At 43.3% G+C, this 26889-nt stretch overlaps 1 protein-coding gene across 2 annotated transcripts; it reads right to left on the reverse strand.

The window, feature by feature from the left end:
• Nucleotides 1-319: 319 nt before the first annotated feature.
• On the reverse strand, nt 320-26872 carry DCLRE1C (DNA cross-link repair 1C). 2 transcript variants are annotated; one of them, XM_081331241.1, is made up of 14 exons: nt 26749-26872; nt 22613-22664; nt 20996-21080; nt 20765-20824; nt 19860-19915; nt 17999-18100; nt 15785-15857; nt 11657-11797; nt 9455-9556; nt 8293-8429; nt 5860-5914; nt 4545-4633; nt 3619-3719; nt 320-2760 (listed from the first exon to the last, which is right to left on the reverse strand). In XM_081331241.1, the coding sequence occupies exons 1-14, from the start codon at nt 26855-26857 to the stop codon at nt 1787-1789; spliced, it is 2136 nt and encodes a 711-aa protein (XP_081187367.1). In that variant the 5' UTR covers nt 26858-26872; the 3' UTR covers nt 320-1786. The 2 variants fall into 2 exon arrangements, with proteins under 2 accessions (XP_081187367.1, XP_081187368.1); XM_081331242.1 differs by having other exon boundaries at nt 26593-26827.
• Between the last annotated feature and the right edge of the window lie 17 nt (nt 26873-26889).

Genomic DNA, 26889 nt, shown 5'->3' on the forward strand with positions numbered 1-26889 from the left:
TAGCTGGGCGCCTTCACAAAGAACTGTAAACTGTTTTGATGGAGAAGTACACATACCTACAAACCCATAATGGCAAATTGGCTTCATTCCCGTTTGTGAACTGTGTACATCGGAGAATCTATTCCGTTACTTGTGAATAATAAACCCTATGTTTTTATATTCATCATAAGACTGTCCTTGGTGACTGAACTCACTGAAGTCAAAAACAGCTAACTAGAAATTGTATTCTGAGTGACTCACGATCATGAGGATGGGCTGAACTAAGTCTCCCAATGGGTTTTTGCATGATTAAACCCTTGGTACAGTACATTAAAAGGTTATTCATTAACTTAATAATCGCTTCCAGTTTCATATAGGCATAATCCTGGGAGCTTGTTCAATCTTACTTCATATAACAATAGGCCACAAACGACACGGACCTTCATTGGGAAAGACATGGGGGGGGGAAAAGAACTGCAAACAGACGACAAAACACAGATGATATATGAACGAATGAACTCTGCGAAATTCTTTTACGGATGAACATAAGTGTATTGTAGAAAAGAATTTGGCAGCAGTCAAGAGTCACGCCTCCGTTAACGTTGGTTAACGGAGAAGTTTTGACGCCTGTCTGGTGAGGTGATTTAAAGGCAGGAGAAACAAACTTTGAGTACGTGATAGAAGCCGTAGAAGAAACGGGCAGAGGTTCCACCTAACATAGGCAGAATTATCACACAGTGGTCCCTGGTCCATTAGTAAAGCAGAGAACCAGCTCCTTAAACACCATAGCAACATTTGTGCACGGGAAGGTATTCAGCAGGCCCATTCTTGCCATTCAAGAACTGGAAACCTCAGAACTTAAGAATACTAGAAAATGGTAGCCATTACATGGAAATAAAACTGGGAGGGGAGGCTGTCCTGCCTGCAGGTCAAGGAGCTCGGCCCAAAGGTCTAAGGTTGGCAATTTTGGGGTGAAGGCAGCAGGCCAGGGGTTACTTATGAAGAGAAGGAACTTTCAGGATTCATCAGAAAGCTACAAGCCAACGGCCAGTGGTAGAAAAACTCAGCTGTGGAAGATGCATCTTTAGATCTGTCAAGAACAGAATCTAGTTAGACCTGGTAGAACTAAGCTTCTGACGAGCTACTGAGTAACAAACTGGAACAAAGCATGGATTTTCGCCAACTGCACACTGCTAAAACAATAAGTTCGAGGCTGCTAGCCTCAATTGGTCTCTTAGCTACAGCTGGTGGGCTCCACAAAGGGCAGAAGAGCCACAAAAAGCCTCACGAAATTAGGCTTATCCTCTTGTTGCAATGAAAACATGAAATGACATATGCCATTTCGTTCCTTGTTGCAACAGATGTCCAAATGCTTCAACATCTGGCAGGTCTTTCTGAACAACAACAACAAAAACATGTTCATTTGGAACCCAAAAACCCAATGCCTTTTTTTTTAAAAAAAATCATTGGATGGATACTGGCTTTCAGTATTCCTAAGCGAGCAGCTCCTAGAGTTTAACGGCTGCACAGATAACCTAACTCAGGGGTAGGCAATCTTGGCTCTTCTATGACTTGTGGACTTTAACTCTCAGGAATTCTGGGAGTTAAAAGTCCACGAGTCATAAAAGAGCCAAGGTTGCCTACCCCTGACCTAACCTCAAAACGATACGAAAAAAAGAGTCATTTTGTGCATCTGGACCTGCCGCCAGTTTTTCAATAAAACCTAAAATTGGGCCCGAATTAACATTTGAGGGAGGCAGGCCAGAATAGTCAAAAAAAGCTTCTAGGTCCCGTTGCTCTTTCCTGGTCAGTGGACGTTTTCTCCAGCTGCCAGCTTTTGGTACAGGCTGCAGAGTTGCTCAGGTTTAGGAATCTCAGCCCCGGGAGTAGGTGGGACTTCAAAATCTGAAGAGCTCTGGGAATCAGTTTGGACCTCTGGATTGAGTGTTTCCGGTCTGCCTTCTGGTTGGGTTTTCTCATATGATGGTTCAGTTTGACTGGGAGCTGCTGTGTCCCAATATCTCACTTTGCGTTCCAAGTGATCTGCAGAAAGTGCGCCGCCATCTAAAGCCTGGCTATTTGGCGAGACTGTTTTCTTGGCGAGGAGATGAGGTATGTAGGTCGTCATTCTTTCAGCTCCCCCCTTGGAAGGGCTAAACTCCAAGTTCCTTCGCTCTTGGGAGGAAATGAGGACGGTGTCGGCTTGACTGTCCCATCCTTGGCTACCCTGTTCAGATAGATGGGTTGACTGAGAAGAATTCTGAGAAGAGATATGAGTTGAGTCACTCAGATCGTCATCGTCGGGGCAAGGAGAACGCGGCTCGGTTGAGTCTGTGCAAGGTTGGTGGTCCTCGTGGTCAGAGGCCTCTGGATCTTCTGAAGGACGTCGAAAGAAACTATCCCATTTTGGCACTTCCAAGTTAGTTTGCTGTTGGTCTTCACTGTGCTTCCCGGTTGAACCCACAAGGCTCTTGTGGGGCCTCAGCGCTGCAATGGAGTCTGTCCTCAGCAATGGAATTTCTGGAAGAGCTGTCACCTTCTCGTGTTCTTCCTCCTCTTCCTCTTCCTCGTCCTCATCCTCATCATTAGATTCTTCACACTCCACAAAATCAACCTGGAAAGAGGCAGGCATCGGAGCGGCTTTACAACTGTTGTCTCCTTCGCGATTTGGGAGAAGCGGCTTGCTCTCCGTGGGCCCCGCCTCTGGCAGTAATTTGGGAATCTTGTTCTTTGTGGGAATCAGTTCGGAATCAAAGAGATCCTCATCATCGCTCCCACCATCTGTCAAAACAAAAAACAAAAAAGCAAATTAATCTTTTTTTTAAAAAAGTCCCTTTCAGGATTAATTCAGAACTCAAAACCCTCATTCGGGCGTGCTAATTTTCTGCACGGGGGGGGGGGGAATTTTTGAGTTTGCAAGTTTTCAGTATTCAGCAGCTCAGGATTCTCCCGGATATGGAGAACTGAATGGTTGGTAGCTAAAGTATTGGTGGGTCTTGCAGAGGCCCAGTTTCTCATCCAGCCTCTGCCACAGAAACTCATTTAAGTGATTTGGGGCCAGTCATCACGTCAGCCCATCCCCATCACACAGGTATATGGGAGAAAAGGTGGAGGCAAAAATCAAATTAATAGAAGATTATGTCTAAAACCCTGTTTTTAAGCTGACCCTGGGACGTCAACTGCCAGGAATTCCCTAGCCAGCACTACAGGCTATCCCCTACTTACAATCGCAATTGAGCCCCAGACTTACGTTGCTAAGCAAGACACTTCGTTAAATGAGCTTTGCCCCATTTTGCCACCTTTCTCGCCATAGTTGTTAAGGGAATCATTGCAGCTGTTAAGTGAGTAACATGGCTGTTACTAACAGCGTTGGCTTTGCTTGTCAAAAGGTCGCAAAAGGGGGGGGTCACGTGACCTCGGGACGCTGCAACCGTCATAAATATGAGTCAGGTGCCAGACGTCTGGATGGAAATCACGTGGCCACGGGGTTTCCACAAGGGTACTAAGTGTGAAAAAAGGGTGGCGAGTCATTTTTTTTATCTGACGTCGTAACTTCGAACAGTCACTAAACGAACCGCTGTAAGTCGAAGTCCACCTGTACGTATTTAAAAAAAAAAGAAAAGCATCCTTTCATCTTACTGGCGTCGAATAGCTCCAAGGCCCTTGGTCTCTTCAACACGCCGAGAGGTTTATACGTCGGCCCGTGATTTTGCCTGTACATTCTGCAGAAGGGCTTCAGGCTTAGGAGGGTAAAAATGACACAACTTTACAAAAGTGAAAATCTTAAAGGGGATGGAAGCGGGGGGTGGGGGTGGGGGGGACGCGAAAGACACTGGACTGGAAACGAATCACGTCGTCTTACTTAATTTTAGATAAATTTAACATGTGAACACAAGTCAAATGTAGATTACATCTGTTTAGTAGATTATATCTTATTTATTAGATTATATCTATTATATGCTCCAATTTTGGGAGTCAATCTGTTTGGCTTGGAAAAACTATCCTTATCTGACAAGGTGGCAAGCCATTATCAAAGTATTTTTTGATGCAACTATCCAATGAAGAGTTTCATGAAGGCCAGTTTGATGTCGATTCCAATAGAGACAGTCCTCGGTTTACAATTATTTATGGAGTTTTCCATCCCGGTTGCAATTTGTGATGGTCATAAAACGACCCACCCAACATAAAACGACCCACCCAACTCTCTCTCTCTCTTTTTGCAGGGGTCGATTAAGTGAACACAGCAGTCCTAAACCAAACCAACACTTTGTTGCCGTTTTGCTGAAAACGAGGTAAACACTAGCTTTCAGGGGAAAAAAAAACATCAAATGCAGTCAGGTGACCGTCGGACCCGGCAAATGGGCATAAAGGTGGCCCAGTTGCTGAGCACCCAAAATTTGATCAGGCAACTACGGGGTGGGGGCACCAATCATTGGGACTTCAAATTCGGGGTCGTGAGTAGCTTCCCGGGCAGGTCTGTTGTAATTTTGCATAGTCACTAGCTGACCAGTTGTAAGTTGAACACTATTTGTATTATAGAGGGGGAGAAAAAAAAGAACCCTTACTTTTCTTCAACTCGTTCCTTGTTTGATCCCAGTGGAATTACATTGGGGTAGACATTCACTGGGCAAATGTAGCTCAGGAAATCTTGGATCTAGAACAGCGGATGGAAGGGGAGGGGAAAAAAAGATGCATTGATAATATTTAATGCCTCGCCTTGATTTCTCGTATCATGATTTACAACAGCTTGAGAAGTACTGCTAGACTTACAACAGATTGCTTAGCGACCGTTCAACGTTAACGACGGCACTGAAAAATGTGACTTATGACCGATGTCTAGGGCAGTGATGGCGAACCTTTGAGAGACAGAGTGCCCAAACTACAACCCAAAACCCACTTAAGTATCGTCGGGTGCTGGGTGGGTGTGGCCCACTGGGTGGGCGTGGCTGCAGTGGTAACGGCAGACTGGGTGGAACTAAAAAGTTCAATCAATTCATTCCAACTTTGCGAGATCTCTTTTTCTTCGTGCAAGAAGTTGAAATTGATTGATTGAACTTTTTTTTTTTTGCACACGGCGGCGGAGGCCTAAAGCGAAAAGGTTTTATAAAACCCAGCTGAAAGCCTAGGACGGAGGCGACGGCGCGCGTGCCCACAGAGAGAACTCTGTGTGCCACCTGTGGCATGCATGCCATAGGTTCGCCACCACTGGTCTAGGGAGATTCTCCATCCTCCACGTCATGGTTGTCCCAAAGGTGCTTTCTCAGGAGGCAACTGGACTTTGTTTTTTCCTTGAAGACGTTTCGCTTCTCATCCAAGAAGCTTCTTCAACTCTTTCAGAACAAATTCAAAGCTGAAGAAGCTTCTTGGATGAGAAAGCGAAATGTCTTTAAACAAATCAAGAAAATTCAGTTGCCTCCTGAAAAAGCACCTTTGTGACTTATGATCATTTTTCACATTTATGACCTTTGTAGCATCCCCACGGTCAGGCGATCAACATTCAGATGTTTGGCCACTGTTTCATATTTAGGACCTTTGATATGTCCTGGGGTCACCTTAACCCCTCTTGTGACCTTCTGACCAGCAAAGTCAATGGGGGAAGCCAGATTCCCTTAACAACCGGCTAACTAACTTATCAACTGCAGCGATTGACTTAAATGGGGCAAAACTCTTTGAACAAATGTCTCACTTAACCACAGAAATTTCGGGCTCAATTGTGGCCACCAACTGGCCGCTTGTAATTTGCAGTGTGTGCAGAATGTTTTTTTTTTTCAAAAGGCGAGATGAGGAACGGGCCTCAATCAAATAAATAAAATCTTTTGCCAATGGCGGTTGCGTTGTACGGGAAATGCAATTTAACAAAACAAAACTGGAACTACGTACCTCGCTGTAAGAAGAGTGAAATGAAAAGCAAGCTCTGTAGGAACTGGTTCCCGCCCTAAACACAAGGCATAAATTACATTCATTTCCTCTGCTGTTGATCAACGCAAGATTAAAACAGCTCAAAAACAAAAGCTGTAAACCATAGTCCCATGAATCTGTTCTAAGGAATAAGAGAATGCTCTGTACAGCCATCTTCCTGAACCCCCTCTCCTTCTGAAGGAATTACGGTGTCCCCTTGAGGACCATTACTGAACCCACATCTGGAAGACTACAGAAGATTCTTAGTCAGTCTATGACATTCAGAAGTAAAAGGAACTTGAGGTTGGATGAAAAACTGAGGGGTTCTTGGTGTTCTCTGAGCTTGTTTTCTTGCAGATGTTTCATTGCCCTTGTGGAAAACAAAAACATTGGCTATTGTTCTTTTTATGCAAGGTTTAGGCCCAGGTGAACCGAATCAGGCCTCACGGATCAAGTATTGAACCAAAGTCTGTGCTATGCTTCATTTTGCAGTTTGCAGTTGTATTTTATTTAATAGGATTTTGCTCAGCTTGCTTGTTTCAAATATATTTAGAACATAAGGACTGGAACAGTAAGACATAGGGAATTGAAAGTAGCTGATGGATGCAGGTTCCAATGTACACAGGTGTATGTGGAAAGTTATGTTCAGCAGAGGGTCAGCAGGAAGTCAGTAAAAAGTCAGCAAAGGTCAGCAAAAGTCAGCGGACCATCTGACTACAGTCTCAGAACGAGAAAGGGTGTAGAGGGTGGGGACTGGACCTGATTGATTTGCCATTGGCCTATAGCTGTCCTTTTGGAATCTGCTAGGCCATATGGTCCTCATTGCAATGGGTTATTCATGTAAGTGATGTTGTGTTATTATGCTTGCTATGTTCCAAATCATTAGCAAAATAAACCTCTGGATCTTAAAGTAAGAATTATTGTTTTGTGTTGCTGTCTCTTGTCTTTTCCATTGGGTTATTCCACGATGCCCTAACTAGGTAACGTCATCAGTGCTAATAAGGAGTGCTGTTGTCTGTCAGTTTATATTCTGGTGTCTTGTCTGGGTGGGTGTTAGGGACTCTTTGTTTGGGCTGTTTACTAATGGCTCTCCTAACAAGCTTCTAACAAGCTTCACCTTATAGATGTTCAAGGATCCTGCACTTCTAACAAGAAGATGCAAGGATGAACCATAAAAAAGCATCCATCACTAGCCTGCACTTTTAAATCTTTTGTTTTCAGGGCAATTTTTAATGCTTAGTATTCTCTAAAACTCCCAGATATCAGCACTCGTACAAGTGACGCATTAAAAAAAATTTTTTTAAAAAAAATCCCCTTTTACACTCTGCCTTCTCCATAAATAGAAATAAACCCCGTGTATATTGTAAAGAGCAGGATGAAATGACAGACAAAAAAAACCGGAAGCCCTTTTTACTTTGAATCAATTTAAATTACTAGAACCCCCTGAACTGCACCCCAGAGTAGCGAAAGAAACAGCTGGAAATGAAGCGAAATTATTTCAGCCAGACCAGGGGTGTCAAACTGCCGGCCCATGGGCTGGATGCATCACAGTGAAACCGCGCCGACCCCGTTGCCAGCAATGGCAAAAAAGTCCTGATATGTCACGACACGTCACGTGGCGTTGCGCGTTTGACACCCCCTGAACTATTTATTTTATTTATTTAGATTTATATACCGCCCTTTCCCGAAGGACTCAGACCTTATTTAGGTTAACTGACAATAAAAGAAGTGCCAAATGAATGCTTCTTAGGTTGCTAGGAAAAGCATCAATGAGAGAGAAATAGAGATAAAATGCTGATTTTGTGGGGTCCTTGGTGCTCTCTAAATTGGTGGTTTTCTTCCGGGCATCTCATTACCCAACTAGGTAACATCATCAGGGCTACAAGGGAGTGGGGTTTGCCCCTTCTAACACCGTTCCCTAGTTGGGTAAGGAGATGCCTAGGAGAAAACTACCAAGCTCAGAAAGCACCAAGGATCTCAGAGTTCAACCTTGAGCTAGGTAAAGGTAAAGGTTCCCCCGCACATGCGTGCTAGTCATTTCCAACTCTAGGGGCCGGTGTTCATCTCCGTTTCAAACCCAAAGAGCCAGCGCTTGTCCGAGGATGTCTCCGTGGTCATGTGGCCGGCGTGACTAGACGCCAGAGGCGCACGGAACGCTGTTACCTTCCCACCGTAGTGGTCCCTATTTTTCTACTTGCATTTTTACGTGCTTTCGAACTGCTAGGTTGGCAGAAGCTGGGATGAGTAACAGGCGCTCACTCTGTTACATGGCACTCGGGATTCGACCCGCCAAACTGCCAATCTTCTGATCGTCAAGCTCAGCGTCCTAACCCACTGAGCCACCGCGTCCCTTAACCTTGAGCTACAAAGCTTCTAATGCTAATTTGAGGAAATTAAAATGTACCCTACCCTCACCTCATGATCACCTTGCTTTTCTGTGTCCTTTCTCCAAACCACATGGTGGATGGCTTGACACTGATAACACGCAGCTCATTTCCATTCTGAGAGCTCATTCCACAAGGCAGCCGGTTTCTGCGGAACATTTCGTAATCCTAACGGACAGATAACACCCTGTCAAATTGTGACTAAAAGTCTATGGAGGTTTCTCAATCATCCAGGTCCTGGGCTGTCCCAAAAATGCTTTTTCCTTTGTATATATATTTTATTGGTTTTTAACAACGGCAATCTCCAGTGCCTGGTGTGCAGCGTGTTGTCTCGGTTTACATTTTAAAAAGAAAAAGAAAAAAAGACAATGATAATCAATTAACATCAGTAATGATTAAATTTGATAACCCCATAATTAGTATATTAATAATATCTTTCTTTGATCTTCCCTTTTCCCATCTATATTTCCCTTCGTCAATCTTAAACAAAATGTGATCCTTAATATTTTCAGTATATGAATGATTAAATGTAGGCATTTTTTTATATTTATGCAAATAACAATCTCTATGTATAACAGTTTTTTTTATCAGCTTATATTATTCTTATAACCACCAATTCGTTTGTTCACCCTGCATCCTATTTTCGTGGTTTTTGTTTAAGCTTAATTTCCCTTTTATATTCAAAATGCTTTTTTCCTAAAAGCAGTTGGGCTTCCCGAGTTTTTGTCTTTGAAAATGTTTTGCTTCTTATCTGAAGAAGTTCTGAAGAAGCTGCTTGGAAGAGAAGCGAAACGTTTTCAAAGAAAAAAAAAAGTCTGGTTGCCTTTTCGGAAAAAAAGCACCTTTGGGACATTAGTACAATAATGGCCTAATAGCCATTGTTAATGATTGGTTTTCATTTCATCATCACTAAATGTCTATGGAGATCCTCAGTCATCCAGGTCAGTTATCCCAAAGGTGCTTTTTTTCACGAGGCAACTGGACTTTCTTGTTTTGCTTTGAAGACATCTCGCTTCTCATCCAAGGAGCTTCTCCAGTTCTTTGAAGCGAAAACACCTTCAAAGAAAAACAAGGAAGTCCTGTCACCTCGTGAAAAAGCCCCTTTGGGATTTTTTTTTTCTCCCTACCAGAAGGACCCCTTTCGTAAATTGACAGGAAGCAACTCTCGTTCTTTTTATAAAGAAGATACATACCCTGGGATGGCGACATGCGTGAATCTGGGTATGCCGATTTGTGGTGACATGGTAGAGGATTTCTGGCATGTTTTTAAACATGTCCAACTTGTTCACGTGCACCTAGGCCAAGAGGTTCGTAAAAAGGTTCTTTAGACAACTCAGAAGAGAGACAGGAGAGAAACTTTGCAGTCCCTTTTTCAGCAAATTACTGTCATGGTTCCGACAGATGAAACTCTTCAAAGAACTTGGAGGCATTGCTTACCTTAAAGAATCTTTATTTGAGTAGCGTAACATCGGCACTTACATAGTCAAAGCCAAAATCTGGATTCCCCTCCCCTGAGCACAGAGTATCAAAGCACAATTCCCTCCTTTAATTAACAGTCATAAATCACATTCTCCAATTAGTTTGAAATGCAGGCTTGCCCTCCAGTTCTCTAACCCGCCAATTCTCATCATCTCTTATTTCAATAACCTTGGTTCGCACACCAGTCACAGTATTGTTGTCTAACTAAACTCCCATGCACATTTCTCCTCCTCCTCCCCCCCTCCAGTATCATCTAAACACAAGAAGGAAAATGGTTGCAACTCCATATGTTGTCAAAGCAAAAACATTCGATGTTAGCAGCGATGACAATTACTTGGAAGAGAATTTCTTGGTTCCTCCTCTGAATTGCTGGAGAATGTAGAACAGGGCTTTTCAACCTTTTCACCCACTGTACTACTTTTAGGATATGGCAACATCTGAGTACCACCAGTCGCCTAGCAATGTGTCAAAAACTTGACGACCAAAAAAGACCCTGGAGATGCTGCAACATTCCAGCTGATCAGCACTTCTTCTGGGATCAGCGCCGAGCTCCAGCTGGAGCCTGGCGCTGATCCTGGTGCTTCCGCTGAGCCCTGACAGCCCCGAAGAAGCGCTGATCCTGCCGCTTCCGCTGAGCCCTGACAGCCCTGCAGCTCCAGCCGTCTCTCGCTCAGGCTTGTGCGGTGCTGCCACCGGTTCAGCTCATTCCCCTCCCCCGCTACCACTTTTCTAGGATAGCTGCGTACCACCTGCCAGGTGCCAATGTACCACAGGTGGTACCCGCACCACTGGTTGAAAAGCCCTGATGTAGAATGTAATGTAGAACTCGAAGGCAGGTTACTGAATCAGCCGTAACTTTTTGTTTTCATCTCATGGACTAAAAAAACAAAAAAAAAACCATGCAACTTGTCTTTGAAACGCAAGTGATCGAGACCAATCTGTAACCCGAGGCTTGGCCTTGCGAAACAAAGCTTGATGCTCTCTCAAGCTTGGTTGTTTTCTTGCAGATGTTTAATTACCCAATTAGGGAAACATCATCAGTGCTACAGCCTCTGGGTAATGAAGGCCCTGCAAGAAAAAAAACCGCCAACCTCAGAGAGCACCAAAGATCCCACAGTTCAAACCTGAGCTACAAATATTCTTTTCTGTTGGTAAAATATCGTCAACCTGAACACTTGAAGGAAGAAGACACCCGGGAAGCATGTCTTAAAAAAAATCAACCGCTAAGAAAAAATAAATAAATCTTGAAATAGCACTGCTGTGTTCATACTCTACATGAGAATTTCAAGACTGCCTCTGATTGATCATACAGGACAGGGTTTCCAAACCTTGGCAACTTTAAGCCAAGAGCCAGGGTGGCGTAGTGATTAGAATGCAGCATTGCACTGCCTCACTGCTCACTGCCAGGAGTTCGATCCTGGCCAGCTCAAGCCTTCCATCCTTCCCAGATCGGTAAAATGAGGACCCAGATTGTTGGGAGGGGAGGGAGGGCAATATGCTGACTCTGTAAACCTGCCAGAGGGTGCTGTAAGGCACTATGAAGCAGAATATAAATCCAAGCGCTATTGCTATTAAGATGTGTGGACTTCCCCCAGGGCTAGTTGAGGAATTCTGGGAGTTGAAGTCTACACGTTTCCTGTTCAGAAAGGAATAACCTAGGTCAGGGGTAGGCAACCTTGGTTCTTTTATGACTCGTGGACTTCAACTCCCAGAATTCCTGAGCCAGCATGGCTCAGCTTGGAAACCTCTCCCTTTTCCCTCAGCGTGGCTGGCTCAGGAATTCTGGGAGCGGAAGTCTACAAGTCATGAAGGGGCCATAGTTCCCCCATGCTGGCTCAGGAATTCTGGGAGTTGAAGTCCACGAGTCATAAAAGAGCCAAGATTGCCTACCCCTGACCTAGGGGATATGGTCTTACCTTCATCCCAAGCTCTTCGCTGAGATTTGTGAATAAATACTCATATCCATAAGCTGCTTTGCAGTTCAGCCACACCACGTGGTAGGGGCTCTGGACCACCCAGCTTCGCACTAATTCCATCATGCCTTTCATGCATTCTTCCTGATATGAAAAAGAGTACATAGGATGGTTTTAACTTAAATGCAATGTTACTACACTCTTGAGTTAAATTCTCCCCCGCCCCCTTGAATGAATGCAGGTCAGCATCACATGCCTGCTTCTCAATATGACGTCACTTTACTACAATCGTAAGTAAAATCTCCTTTGAAATAAGCTTGATGTCTATTCTAAGTGACCGTAAAAACTTCCTTTTCAAGCCGGCAAAACCAATCTGGTATCTATTTGGAGATTCCCAGATAATTAATAAGGAATAAGAAGTATGGACAAGAGGCAGGCTCCATCATCTAGAATAAAGCAAAATTTAGCTATAATCGTAATTCAGAGACTTACGATATTTGGCAAGCTAAAACAGAATAAACCTGAATTAATTATGTTAAATTGGAAAAGGCCTAAATTGGCTAGATGGCTGCCCAAGTCATTAATTTGTATAGACGGAACTGAATGTAAGAATTGCCAGGAGTTTCAAGTGGAATTATGACAATCAGCAGCATGGCAAGAAAAATTACACCAGAAATAGGAAGGCAAATGAAACATTATTGCTATCCATGTTGGTTAAAACAAAATGGGCCCATGTAATGTATTTCATAAGCTTAATGCATTTATCCCCTTCATGGATTACTGCCTTGTCGTGGCGAAGGGGCTTGCGTAATTCAATGAAGCTATGAGCTATGCCGTGCAGGGCCACCCAAGACGGACAGGTCATAGCAGAGAGTTCTGACAAAACGTGATCCACTGGAGAAGGAAATGGCAACCCACTCCAGTATCTTTGCCATGAAAACCCTATGGACAGTACCAAAAGGCAAAACGATATGACGCTGGAAGATGAGCCCCTCAGGTCGGAAGGCGTCCAATATGCTACTGGGGAAGAACAGAGGGCTAGTACTAGTAGCGCCAGAAAGAATGAAGCGACTGGGCCAAAGCCGAAAGGACGCTCAGCTGTGGATGTGTCTGGTGGTGAAAGGAAAGTCCAATGCTGTAAAGATTTTTTCTCCATAGGAACCTGGAATGTAAGATCCATGAATCAAGGAAAGCTGGACGTGATCAAACAAGAGATGACAAGACTGAACATTGACATCTTAGGTATCAGCGAACTAAAATGGACAGGAATGGGTGAATTTAATTCAGATGACCATCAGGTATACTACTGTGGGCAAGAATCCCTCAGAAGAAATGGAGTAGCCTTCATAGTCAATAAAAGAGTAGGAAAAGCAATACTGGGATACAATCCTCAAAATGACAGAATGATCTCAGTTCGAATACAAGGCAAACCATTCAATATCACAGTAGTCCAAGTCTATGCCCCAACCACCAGTGCTGAAGAGGATGAAATTGACCAGTTCTATGAAGCACTACAGCACCTTATAGAACTAACACCAAAAAATGATGTTCTTATCATCATGGGGGATTGGAATGCTAAAGTAGGAAGCCAAAAGATAACCGGAATAACAGGCAAGTTTGGCCTTGGAGTGCAAAATGAAGCAGGGCACAGGCTGATAGAATTCTGTCAAGAGAATGCGATGGTCATAGCAAACACTCTTTTCCAACAACCCAAGAGACGGCTCTACACATGGACATCACCAGATGGTCAACACAGAAATCAGATTGACTATATGCTCTGCAGCCAAAGATGGAGAAGCTCTATACAGTCAGTAAAAACAAGACCAGGAGCTGACTGTGGCTCAGACCATGAGCTTCTCCTTGCAAAGTTTAGGCTTAAACTGAAGAAAGTAGGGAAAAGCACTAGGCCACTCAGGTATGAATTAAATCATATCCCTGTTGAATATACAGTAGAGGTGACAAATAGATTTAAGGAATTAGAACTGATAGACAGAGTGCCTGAAGAACTATGGACAGAGGTTCACGACATTGTACAAGAGGTAGCAACCAAAACCATCCCAAAGAAAAAGAAATGCAAGAAAGCAAAATGGCTGTCTGAGGAAGCTTTGCAAATAGCTGAGGAAAGGAGGGAAGCGAAAGGCAAGGGAGAAAAAGAAAGATACACCCAATTGAATGCAGAATTCCAGAGAATAGCTAGAAGAGATAAGAATGCCTTCTTAAATGAACAGTGCAAAGAAATAGAAGAAAACAATAGAATAGGGAGGACCAGAGATCTTTTTAAGAAAATTGGAGAAATGAAGGGAACGTTTAATGCAAAAATGGGCATGATAAAGGACCAAAATGGCAGGGACCTAACAGAGGCAGAAGAGATTAAGAAGAGGTGGCAAAATTACACAGAAGAACTATACAAGAATGAGCTTAACGTCCCTGATAATCACAATGAGGTGGTCACTGACCTCGAGCCAGACATCCTAGAATGTGAAGTGAAGTGGGCCTTAGAAAAACTGAGCAACAACAAAGCTAGTGGAAGTGACAGTATTCCAGCTGAGCTATTCAAAATCTTAAAAGACAATGCAGTAAAAGTGCTACACTCAATTTGCCAGCAAATTTGGAAAACTCAACAGTGGCCACAGGATTGGAAAAGATCAGTTTACATTCCAATTCCAAAGAAAGGCAGTGCCAAAGAATGTTCAAACTATCGCACCATTGCACTCATTTCTCATGCTAGTAAAGTCATGCTTAAAATCCTACAAGCTAGACTTCAGCAGTATGTGGATCGAGAACTACCAGAAGTACAGGCAGGATTTCGAAGAGGCAGAGGAACTAGAGATCAAATTGCCAACATACACTGGATCATGGAGAAAGCTAGGGAGTTCCAGAAAAACATCTACTTCTGCTTCATTGACTATGCTAAAGCCTTTGATTGTGTGGATCACAACAAACTGTGGCAAGTTCTTAAAGAGATGGGAGTACCAGACCATCTTATTTGTCTCTTGAGAAACCTATATGCGGGTCAAGAAGCAACAGTGAGAACTGGACACGGAACCACTGATTGGTTCAAAATTGGGAAAGGAGTCCGGCAAGGCTGTATAGTCGCCCTGCCTATTTAACTTATATGCAGAGCACATCATGAGAAAGGCAGGGCTAGATGAATCAAAAGTTGGAATTAAGATTGCCGGAAGAAATATCAACAACCTAAGATACGCAGATGATACCACTCTAATGGCAGAAAGTGAAGAAGAACTAAAGAGCCTCTTGTTGCAGGTGAAGAAGGAGAGTGCAAAACTTGGGTTGAAACTTAACATTAAGAAAACCAAGATCATGGCATCTGGCCCTCTCAATTCCTGGCAAATAGATGGGGAAGAAATGGAGGTAGTGACAGATTTTATTTTCCTGGGCTCCAAGATCACTGCAGACGGGGACTGTAGCCAAGAAATTAAAAGACGCTTGCTCCTGGGGAGGAAAGCCATGGCAAATCTAGACAGCACACTAAAAAGCAGAGACATCACCCTGTCAACAAAAGTGCGTATAGTCAAGGCTATGGTCTTCCCAGTTGCAATGTATGGCAGTGAAAGTTGGACCATAAGAAAGGCTGAGCGCCAAACCATTGAGGCCTTTGAACTGTGGTGCTGGAGAAGACTCCTGCGAGTCCCTTGGACTGCAAGGCGATCAAACCGGTCAGTCCTAGAGGAGATCAATCCTGACTGCTCTTTAGAAGGCCAGATTCTGAAGCTAAAACTCAAGTACTTTGGCCACCTAATGAGAAGGAAGGACTCACTGGAGAAGAGCCTAATGCTGGGAAAGATCGAGGGCAATAGAAGAAGGGGACGACAGAGAATGAGGTGGCTGGATGGAGTCACTGAAGCAGTAGGCGCGAGCTTAAATGGACTCCAGAAGATGGTAGAGGACAGGAAGGCCTGGAGGAATGTTGTCCATAGGGTCGCAATGGGTCGGACACGACTTCGCAGCTAACAACAACAACAATGCATTTATGCTTCAAGGTTATCATCATTAACCTTAATGCATTTATGCTTCAAGGTATACCTTTTATCATCAGGAATAAATGGTAGAATGTATTAATTTACATATTTTAATTACATATACATAATGTTATCTTTTCATGCTACTCACCCGACTTGGTATTTGATAATATTTGGGATCAAAGAATGTGGTGTCTAAATAGACACTCTGGATGTCTTTCACTCTGAAAAGAGAATGGCACAGTATCGGTACAGTAGTCCTTGACTTATGACCACTCTTAGGACTGGAACTTCAATTGCTAAGCAAGGTAGTTGAGTTCTGCCAGATCTTATGACCAGTTTTGCCCCTGTTGTTAAGTGAATGGCACTGTCATTAAACAAATCTGGCTTTCCCCGTTGGCTTTGCTTGCTGGGAGCCAGCTAGGATGGTCGCAAATGGTATTGTCGAAAGAAAAATCTTCCATCAGGGTCCAGTCCAAGCCGGGAATAAACAACATGGAGACTGCTTTAGAAAGAAGGTTGTAGTTTATTGAAGAGGAGAGCCAGACAGAAAGATGGCTCTGGGAAAACTGAGCACGTGCAGTAGGGAGTGGGCTTTGATACCTTCTTGGGCTTTTGTTTGGAGTTGTTCCTGTGTCATGAACTTTGACCTGAGTCTGAGTGTGCCTTTCTGGTATTCCGACGGGGGTGGGTTAATCCTATTTATGTCCCAAAGGTCATATCCTGCTTTCCTGGGGCTGGGGCTGATGACTGTTGGATTTTTTGGTATGAGGAATTGTTGATTTTAGGGATCTTTATCTTTCTAATCCCAGCTTCCTGACTCCAATCTTTCCGACAAGTTTATCACACCTGCATTTCTGCAGACCTGGTTTCTGTCTGGGGCAGAGAGACTGGGGGCGAAGTTTGGTTTCTGCCTTTAAAATCCTTTGAGGAAATATATTCTGCCTTTTTAATATTTCCCAAAATATTATTTTTTCCCCTCTGGATTCTTCCCACAGTATCACATGCATCTGAATTTTGATCATGGGAATGCTGGTAGTAATTGTGAGGACTAGTCGTTAAGTCACTCTGAAAGGTCGCTAAATGAATGGTTGCACTATCCATCTTGCGTCGGGCATATTTATGTCAGCTACACATTAATTCATAAAGTTTATGGCCAGGATCTGGAATATTATATTTCCTTTTACAAAGTCATTTAATTTCTCAAGAAGGAAAAGCGGGACATAAATTCATTTCCAAGCTTCTCTCGGCTGAGATGAGAATCAGAAGCCACACAGACGCTGGTTCGAGGACCCAGATCTTTAGTAGGTAATTTTTTAATTATTTTTTTTCAAGAGCCGGGAAAGCCATTGAGAAAGAATTCTGCTATAAAATGCAAGCCCAGTTGATAGGAAAATCAACGGTCCATTCTCGCACACCTTTCTCCCACCTGCGTGAGGCAACAGGTTGCAAACCTCAGCGTGCTGGTGGGTAGGAGGGACAGTTGCCCCTTATCCCTTATTACTGGAACAGACTAGATAAGACAAATAAGCTTTATTGTCACTTTTCTGTGTACACAACGGCACACGTTAAAATGAAATTCCAACGACTTCTGACCTTGTCGGAACTGACCCTCTCTGGCTTATTATAGACCAGTGATGGCGAACCTTTTAGAGACCGAGTGCTCAAACTGCAACCCAAAACTCACTTATGTACTGTCAGGTGCTGGGTGGGCGTGGCCCATTGGGTGGGCGTGGCCCACGGGGTGGGTGTGGCCCATGGGGTGGGCATGGCTGCGGTGGTAACGGCAGACTGGGTGGGACTAAAAAGTTCAATCAATTCCAACTTTGTGAGATCTTTTTTTTTCCCCGTGAGAAGTTGAAATTGATTGGTCTTTATTTTTTTTCCATACAGCGGCGGAGGCCTAAAGCGAAAAGGTTTTATAAAACCCAGCTGAAAGCCTAGGAGTGGGGCGACGGCACATGTGCCCACAGAGAGGGCTGTGCGTGCCATAGGTTCGCCACCATGGTTATAGACTGTGGCTGTGTTTGCGGGGAGCAGCATATGGATCCCTCAGCTCTGAAAATTCAGCAACTCCTCTGCCAATCAATCAAATCAATCAACCGCAAGTGCAGAAAAAGCACAAAGGTGGATCGTCCAATGACACGTAAGAGGCTTTGGGTTTCTCGTTTCATAGGACTGCTGGGGAGTAAAGCATCTTTCTCCAGCTAAGTTCAAGACATTCCGACATGCTAAAGAGCTGAGATCATTCCTCCACATTGCCCCCACGCACGTTACCGAGGACACAAAACAGGGACAATATCCACCTTTTTGTCATAGGCCTACTACGGGTGTGCCACGGTGAATAGCCAGGGGTTTGCCTCACCTGCTTCCTGAATGCAAAAGTTCCATTCGGGCTACTTCTCCTCTGGCAAGTCGGAAATCCCCCGTGTACAATACCGTCCCATTTTCCCCTTGGAACAGAAACCTAGTTGAAAACATATTCGTTTATTATTCATATTCAATAATAATAATAATAATAATAATAATAATAATAATAATAATAATAATAATAATAATAATAATAATAAGAAGAAGAAGAAGAAGAAGAAGAAGAAGAAGAAGTTGTTGTTGTTGGAAGGGACCTTGGAGGTCATCTAGTCCAACCCCCTGCTCAGGCAGGAAATCCTATACCATTTCAGACAAGTGGCTGTCCAGTCTCTTCTTAAAAACTTCCAGTGTTGGAGCATTCACCACTTCTGGAGGCAGGTTGTTCCACTGGTTAATTGTTCTAACTGTCAGGAAGTTTCTCCTGATAAACAACCCATTCCCTGCTGAGTTTGCCCGCTTTAGAATGGGCCCGGTTGCAGCCATCTTTTTCCTTCTCATTCCTAGTTGCCGCACAGCACGGAGGGAGGGGGGTTTGCCAGGTGTTGCACTAGCTAGACAAAGCTAGACTTTTTATCTCGGACTTTCTCTCACGGGAACCAAGGTCATCGGCTGCTCCCGAGACTGCAGGGTGGGCGTTTCATGAAAAGCCCGCCAACAGGCTGAGTGGGGATACGTAGTTGCTTGCATAGCTTTGGGAATGGGATTTCTTAACTTAATAACAATAATAACAATAACAATAATAAAGTTGGAAGGGACCTTGGAGGTCATCTAGTCCAACCCCCTGCTCAGGCAGGAAACCCTATACCATTTCAGACAAATGGCTGTCCAGTCTCTTCTTAAAAACTTCCAGTGTTGGAGCATTCACAGCTTCTGGAGGCAGGTTGTTCCACTGGTTAATTGTTCTCACTCTCAGGAAGTTTCTCCTTAGTTCTAGGTTGCTTCTCTCCTTGACTAGTTTCCATCTGTTGCTTCTTGTCCTGCCTTCGGGTGCTTTGGAGAATAGCTTGACTCCCTCTCCTTTGTGGCAGCCCCTGAGATATTGGAACACTGCTATCATGTCCCCCCTATCCTTCTCTTCATTAAACTACACATACCCAATTCCAGCAACCGTTCCCTATATGTTTTAGCCTCCAGTCCCCCAATCATCTTTGTTGCTCTTCTCTGTACCCTTTCTAGAGTCTCGACATCTTTTTTACATCGTGGTGACCAAAACTGGATGCAGTATTCCAGGTGTGGCCTTACCAAAGCATTGTAAAGTGGTATTAAGACTTCACATGATCTTGATTCTATTCCTCTGTTAATGCAGCCTAGCACTGTGTTGGCTTTTTTTGGCAGCTGCAGCACACTGCTGGCTCATATCTAAGTGATTGTCCACTAGGACTCCAAGATCCCTTGCACAGTTAGTACTATTGAGCAAGGTACCACCTGTACCCAATACTTTGTATTGGAGAAATTGTTATGCATCTCTTCAGACTTGGTTTCACTTTTGAAGTACCGATACTCTGTATCAATAAACATGTTCTTTTGAGGAATTTGCAAGCCCCGGAGTTCTGGTTTACTTTGTCAATCGGAACCATGACAGAGTCATGGTTTCAGAGATATTTCCTTACCTAAGCAAAGAGCAGGACAAGTTCTGATTTCCCGCTGTCTTCCCCATTGCATTTCCTTGTGGGAAGCTGGAAGGGAGTGTCAGAAATTCCTCCCTCCCTCCCTCCCTCTTTCTCCCTAATGGGGATGAATTAGGCTAATTACACTGGGATCCTCATGAAAGGTAAAAGAATTGTGGCAAAAGTAAACAAAAAAACCACATTTCCACCATTGCTGTTAATTGTTTGATAGGAGAAGAAAATGCATACATAACTGATCCTGGGCAATGGCCAGCAGGCAGAAGTGTGACCTCTATATCTTCTTTCTGGAAGGAAAAGATGGAAAAAGAGCTTCAAATTCATTAGATAACAGGACAGTGGAAAACAGCACGGAAAACTCTCGATGTTTACACTAGTATCTGGTTCCCTAATTATCGGTCACAGCTAATAAGGAACACCTTAAAACTGTTTGCCCGTTTGTCGAGTGGGCAAAACAATTTGAGCTCAAAGTCTTCCAAACCTCCCCTTCCAATCTTATCGGAACTGTTCCAAATTTTACAAATAATAAGGTGACCTCTGAATTGTGTGTGTGTGTTTTTGATAGGCTTCTTCTGTTAATGGTGAGAACAGTCGTAAGAATAAGCATTTATTCTTGCATTTAAGATTTTCAACCGAACGGCTAGAAAAGGAATTAGGAGTAGCCCCCGACTTACGATCGGTTGCTTGGCAACCAAAGTTATGACCAACATACAAAAGGAGACTTAAGACCTGGATTTCAGTGGTTACCCACACCCCCGCCCCATCCTTTTGGGTGCTCAACAACGCATCATGATATGGCGTTTTACAATGGGTTAGGCAAAAACCAGCAGTTACTTATGGTTTTCAGCAAAATCATGCCTCTATTGAAGCATGATTGGTTTTAACGACTGCGGTCGTCATCTTACAACTGCTACATTCACTTAACTGCTGCAGAAAAGATTGTAAAATCAGGTCAGTCACATGGTCAGGCTGCATTCTGGTTGGTAACTCGGGGACTACTTGTAAAAATAAATAATTTCCCCCCCCAAAACGACAGTCTGTGGGGTTTTGCAAGGATTGAGGGTTAGAAAGCTTTAAAGCCAGGCCCACATATGGATCCAAGAGATAAAGCATTGAGCTTCAACGGAGCATCCCACCTCGCCTGATGCTTCCTCAATGAGAGAAATTTGCGTCGGTGTTTCAACTTCCAAGGTGACCTAAATCATAGAAACCACAATAGACAGATCAACGCTGAGAAAAGAAATATATTTGTGACACTCCCTAGTGTGGAAATATTTATAACAGGAAGATGTAGGGGGAACTAGAGTTTCTTATTGCCTTCGTAGCATTTATAGGTAATAAACGTGTAGAAGAAATGGGTAACTTACGATGTAATTTTCCCAGAATGTGTATCGTGGGCTGGACAGTAGCAATTCTTTCGTCACAGGGGAGCAATACAGGCGGAGTTTCAAACTTGTAAGATAAAACAAAACAAAATTAAAAAAATACAAACATACCATATAATGTGCTGCATATTTCAATTTTGGGAGCTGAAGTCCACACATCTTAAAAGTTGCCAAGGTTGAGAACAATAGGAAAAATAATAATGGGAGGTAGCTCCATTTCCTGCTTGTGAACTGCATAGATGAGGAAGAGAGATTTCTGTCTTCTTAAAGCATTCCGATCTCTTAAGCAAGCTATTACACAAGACATGCAAGCCAACATAGCAATAGCACTTAGACTTAATATACCACTTCACAGTGCCTTAGAGTCCTCTCTTAGCAGTTTAGAGTGTCAGCATATTGCCCTCAACAGTCTGAGTCCTCATTTTACCAACCTCAGAAGGATGGAAGGCTGAGTCAACCTTGAGCTGGTTAGGATCGAACTGCCGAACTGCTGACAATCAGCAGAATTAGTCTGCAGTATTGCATTCTAACCACTGCACCATCACAGCAATCATATCCTCTACAACTGCAAGGGAAATTTGATAATTGCGCGTAATTACTACACGTGCTTTTTTTCCCCAGAGCTATATTTCTGTCTGGTTCTCCTTTTCAATAAACTACAACCTTCTTTCTAAAGCAGTCGCCATGTTGTTTATTCCCGGCTTGGACTGGACCCTGATGAAGATTTTTCCTTCAACAGTAGAGAAAGTCTTGTTTGGACTTCAGCGCAAACTTGAAACTCCTTTGCTTAGAAGTGCAGAATCTTCCAAATGGTGCTTGCAAGGTTCAGATGTTCTCTAGACTCCATTCATCTTTACCAAAAGTTCAATACAGCTAGTCCTTGACTTACGACAGTTCATTTAGTGACTGTTCGAAGTTACAACAGCACTGAAAAAAGGAACCTATGACCGTTTTCCACACTTACGACCATTTCACCATTCCCTTGGTCATGTAATCAAAATTCAGACACTTGGCAACTGACTCATATTTATGACGGTTGCAGTGTCCCGCGGTTATGTGATCTGCTTTTGCGACCTACTGACAAGCAAAGTCAACAGGGGAGGCGAGATTCATTTAACAACCATGTTACTAACTTCACATCTGCAGCGGTTCACTTAACAACAGTGGCAGGAAAAAAGTTGTAAAATGGGGCAAAACTCACTTCACAAATGTCTCATTTAGCAACAGAAATTTTGGACTCAATTGTGGTCATAGGTTAAGGAACACCTGTTTGTCAAATTCTGCAAGGCAGGCCAGCAAGGATCTTCTCTTGATTACTTTTTTATTTCACTTAATATCCTTTCTTGTTCTCCACTGCGTTTAAAGTTTCAACAGCCCCAATCAAATGCAATCTTCTAATCAACTCTAAATGTTACTAGCAGTTCTGGAGAAAAGATTTTTTTACAAGGAAAAAAAAAGGAAAGAAAAATGACAGGGCAAAAAACCCCCAGTATTGTAATATTCTTTTCAAAGACATTTGAAAAGAGGTGATTGCAATTTGATGCTCCTGTCAGATGCTACTAAGTCCGTTATTCTAGCAAAATTTAACAGAAGCAGTACCTGCATGCCAACCGTCTTTTCATAGAAGGGGCTCTCAAGCCTTTCATGTGATCTGAATAAACAAACCAACGGGATACGAATTAAAATAATCTCCATACAAATCATTAGAAAATTAACACATTAAATACATCATCGTGTTCAACAAGTTTTCCCCACTTGTACGATAATCGATACCTGATTGAAAAGCAGGGATCAGCCTCTGCTGGGTCTTTTAGCAGCCTGTATGTACCTTTTGCTTAAAAAAATAATTTAATTGGACTTCCGGTGGCTGCGCGGCGCCGGAGACAGCCTTCCCGGGCTGCCCGCGGCTCAGATGAGTGATTTTCGCCCGAAACAGCGCCGATCAGCTGTTCGGGCGAATTTGAAGCCCCCTCCTTGGGAGAAGAGGAGGGGGTGAGGCCCCAGGTAGGGGTCGAGTTCTCCGGGGCCGCCTGAGCTTGCAGCTTGGGCGGCTGAAGGATCGAACTCCCCCGTAGCCTGGGTCGCTCCCAGCTGGCCAGCGCCTCTGCTCCTGATTTCATGGAGCAGAGCCAGGCGTCTGCGACCACCCCTGCCTGAAGGAAGGACTATGGATTAAAAGGAGCAGGCAGAGCGGTACAAGAGGAAAAGGTGAAGAGGATTATTTTATTTTACTCTCGAGCTTGATGGACTTTTTTAAACTTTAAGTGAAAGTGCGTCACAATTGAAAGTTAAAGATGGCGGCTAAACCTCCCCCTAAAACTCTTCGGAGTGGTGGATCTTCTCCGGTGCAACAATCATCATTACAGGCGTTGCACCCTCCTGATGTATTGACACCGAAGGATTTACGAGATGCTTTGGATAAACATGCCCAGGTACTTTTGGAATCAATTAATCAATCAATTGGTGATAAATTTGCACAGATGGAGGAGAAATTGAAGAAGTTGGAAGAGAGAATGGAGGAGAGGATGGAACAGAAGTTCAGGGTGATGAAGGTAGACATTTTGTCTTCAGTGTATAAAGTGGCTGAATGTGTGGAAGATTTGGATGAAAAAGTGGAAGATTTGACTCAAAAGAATGCCATATTAGAAGCAAAAGTACTGGAGAATGAAGATTTAAGAGATAAAATGGATAGAGAATTGAGTCTTGCTCAATATTTCCAGATGCAGTTTGCCATTAGAATCAGAGGTTTAAAGGAGAATATTAAGGAAGATCTAAAGCAGCTGGTTTCTGAGGCTCTTGAAGTGGTATTGAATCAGCCAGCATCCGAAATAAAAGGAGGCATGGATAAAGTGTTTCGTGTGAATTCATGGATTGCTAGACAGAGAAAGTTGCCTAGAGATGTGGTGGTTTATTTTGCAAAAAGGGAAATTAGAGATGAAGTTATACAAGCTGCCTATGATACTAAAGTCGTGATTGCTGATCAAGAAGTTCTGGTTCTAAAAGAAATTCCTCCAAAGATTTTAAGGAGAAGGAAGGATTTTACATTTCTTGTGCAAGAGCTCAAGCAACGAGATATAAGGTTCAGATGGGAGATCCCAGCTGGGTTGATGGTGATGCATGAAGGTAAAAGGTACCGTCTGGTTACTGTGATGCAAGCGCGTGATTTTTACAATAATGTTTTAAAAGCAACCCCATTAACACTTCTGGAAGCTGCAAAGGGATCTGGAGAAGGAGAACATCAAGAGGCTGAAGATGGACAGACAGAGGAGAATGGTGCTGGAGGAGATCAAGTTATAACACCTTTGGATGATCCCAGAGAACAGAGGGTGACGCGTGCTGCTTTAAAACGATCAAAAAAGATAAAAGAACAAGAACAGCAGAAGTCTATGGAACTTTCACAACGTACTTACAGCCAAGTAGTGGGAGGTGGGAAAAGATTTGGGTGAGGAATGTAAAATTTAAACAAGTTTGAAATCTAAGAGAGAATTTTTACAAAATGTTTTATAGATGGTATTTAGATTTTAAAAAGCTAAGTATGTATCTGAATCATTAGCCTAAATGTTGGAGGTGCGGTGATGAAGACGTAATATATTTTCATATATGGTGGACTTGTAAAAAGGTTAAGGCTTTTTGGATAAAAGTCTGGTGGAACATACTAAGTTGATGTTGAATTTAATTACGGCAGCAAGACTTTTGATAGGTTAGTACTGGAAAGAGGAACTGCCGACCATAGAAGAGTGGGCTTTAGAGGTTTCCGACTTGGTTGAAATGGCGAAGATTTCGGCCTATTTGCAAGATTACTTGCAGGAACGCTATATTATGGAAGGGAGATAATGGTTTGAGTTTATCCAGAATAAGTATAGGGTTAAGAAGTTTTATATTTGAATAAGGCTTTCTTTGTTTCTTTTTCTATATTAGTTTTTTTTTATATATATTTAATATTACTAAGGTTTGTTTTATCCTATATAAGCTAGAGAGTGATAGATTTTAGAGTTTATGGTTGTTAGTATATGGTTGTTTATGATTGTTTTTTTTATACATACCTTGTATTTAGCTCTGGGAAGTCGGGGGGGAAGGGGGGAGGGGGGGGAGGAAGGGGGGGAGGGAGAAGGGTGGGGGAGGGGGGATTTTCTAAGGGAAAAATTGTATGTTAAAACTTTTCAATAAAAAAAAAATAATTTAATTTAAAAAATAACCAAAAAAAAAGCATCTTCCAAATTCAACTCCACTGCTGGGGATTTGTGGCAACAAGACACAAATAGACCCAATTAGCCTGGATATTAGCTTCAAAGGTAGAGGTGACTTCACACTAATGGTTTACTTGGTAGGTCTGTTAGTTAAATTTATTTATTTGCTTGTTATGGAGAGCCCACCCATTGGGCTGGCCTTCTTCAGGGTGTTTTTTCCCCACATTAGGGGTGGTGCCTGCTTTCAAATTGTGATGCTGGAGACTGAAGCCAAGACATAGAGTAGCTGACTTTTTTTTCTCCTGGTCTCCTCCTTTGACCAACTCTTAGTAACTCCACACAGGCTTTCGAATTTTGGTGCTCAAGAAGACTCTTGGGAGACCCAATCAGTCAATCCTAAAGGAAGTCAACCCTGACTGTTCTTTGGAAGGACAGATCCTCAAGCTGCAACTCAAACACTCTGGCCACCAAATCAGAAGAGAGGACTCCTTGGAAAAGACCCTGATGTTGGGAAAGATGGAAGGCAAAAGGAGAACGTGGGTCTGGGCAAACTTCTGGGAGAAAAGCGGAGGAGAGGAAAGTTTGGTGTGCCATGGTCCAAGTCAGAACCTAGTGACTAAACAACAACAAATCCTAAGATCATAGAATCACAGGGCAGGAAGAAATCTTGGAGGTCTTTTCCTTCAACCCTCTGCCCAAGGCTGCATCCCGGACAAATGGCTGTCCAATAAATAGATTTTTTTTCTTGGAAGAAGTGTGTGTGTATAAAAATAAAATATTCTTCTTGCACCTCATAAAAGGATGTTGACACTAGCAAACTCTGGGTGCTCAAAATATTCTCAAAAGTCCTAGGAAAGTTAATAACCCTTCCCAGAAATGCTCAGGCATGTCCATCAAAGTAGATATCAAAGCAGCTGGAAATGTTTTGTTGAACTGCCCTCTATACACCAACTAATGATCACTTAGATACATGATTAAGCATAATTTGACTTTCAACATTTAATCCCTACCTGTCCCCATATTTTTCTGTTATTCAAATCTCACCCTTTCCTGGCCAGATAGGTGGACAAATACAGGGAGTCCTCGACTTACAACAGTTCATCTAGTGACCGTCAGAAGTTACAACGGCGCTGAAAAAAAAGGGACAGGACTGCAGCATCCCCATGGTCACATGATTCACATTCAGATGCTTGACAACCGACTCATACTTATGATGGTTGCAGTGTCCCAGGGTCACGGGATCCCATTTTGTGATCTTCTGTCAGGCGAAGCCGATGGGGAAGCCGGATTCGCTTAACAATCGTTACTAACTGAATATCTGCAGTGATTCACCACAAACCGTGGCAAGGAAGGTGGTAAAATGGGGCAAAATTCGCTTAACAAATGACTCACTTAGCAACAGAAATCTTGGGCTCCATTTTGGTGGTAAGCCGAGGACCACCCGGAACCGCCAGACACACGACTCAGTGCCTGAACAAAAGAGGCAGTGCTGGGATCTCCTGGTGGTCTCCTTTCTCGCCCCTTCTCCCACCGGGGGCCCCCGCTCACCCTTATGGCAGTGGGAGAGGAAGTAGGCGCGGGCGCGTAGGTTCTCCCGGTCGAAGCGGTCGATGGAGAGGTGCGGATACTCACGCATCACCCCGCCGAAGCTGCTCATGCTGCCGTCAGCGCTCTTCCGCTTGGCCCTTC

This window comes from Vipera berus (assembly GCF_964194415.1).
Source record: "Vipera berus genome assembly, chromosome: 6".
Taxonomy (NCBI): domain Eukaryota; kingdom Metazoa; phylum Chordata; class Lepidosauria; order Squamata; family Viperidae; genus Vipera; species Vipera berus.

Bases quoted from the DNA above. Each gene is read 5' to 3' on its own strand.
- DCLRE1C (XM_081331241.1), bottom strand. From the start codon at position 26,857: ATGAGCAGCTTCGGCGGGGTGATGCGTGAGTATCCGCACCTCTCCATC. The intron at 18,101-19,859 runs GTATGCATTTTC...GTTTTCAACTAG, and splicing joins CATTGCCCAGGATCAGTTAT to GTTTCTGTTCCAAGGGGAAA. The intron at 9,557-11,656 runs GTAAGACCATAT...CTCTTGGCCTAG, and splicing joins GCGAAGAGCTTGGGATGAAG to GTGCACGTGAACAAGTTGGA.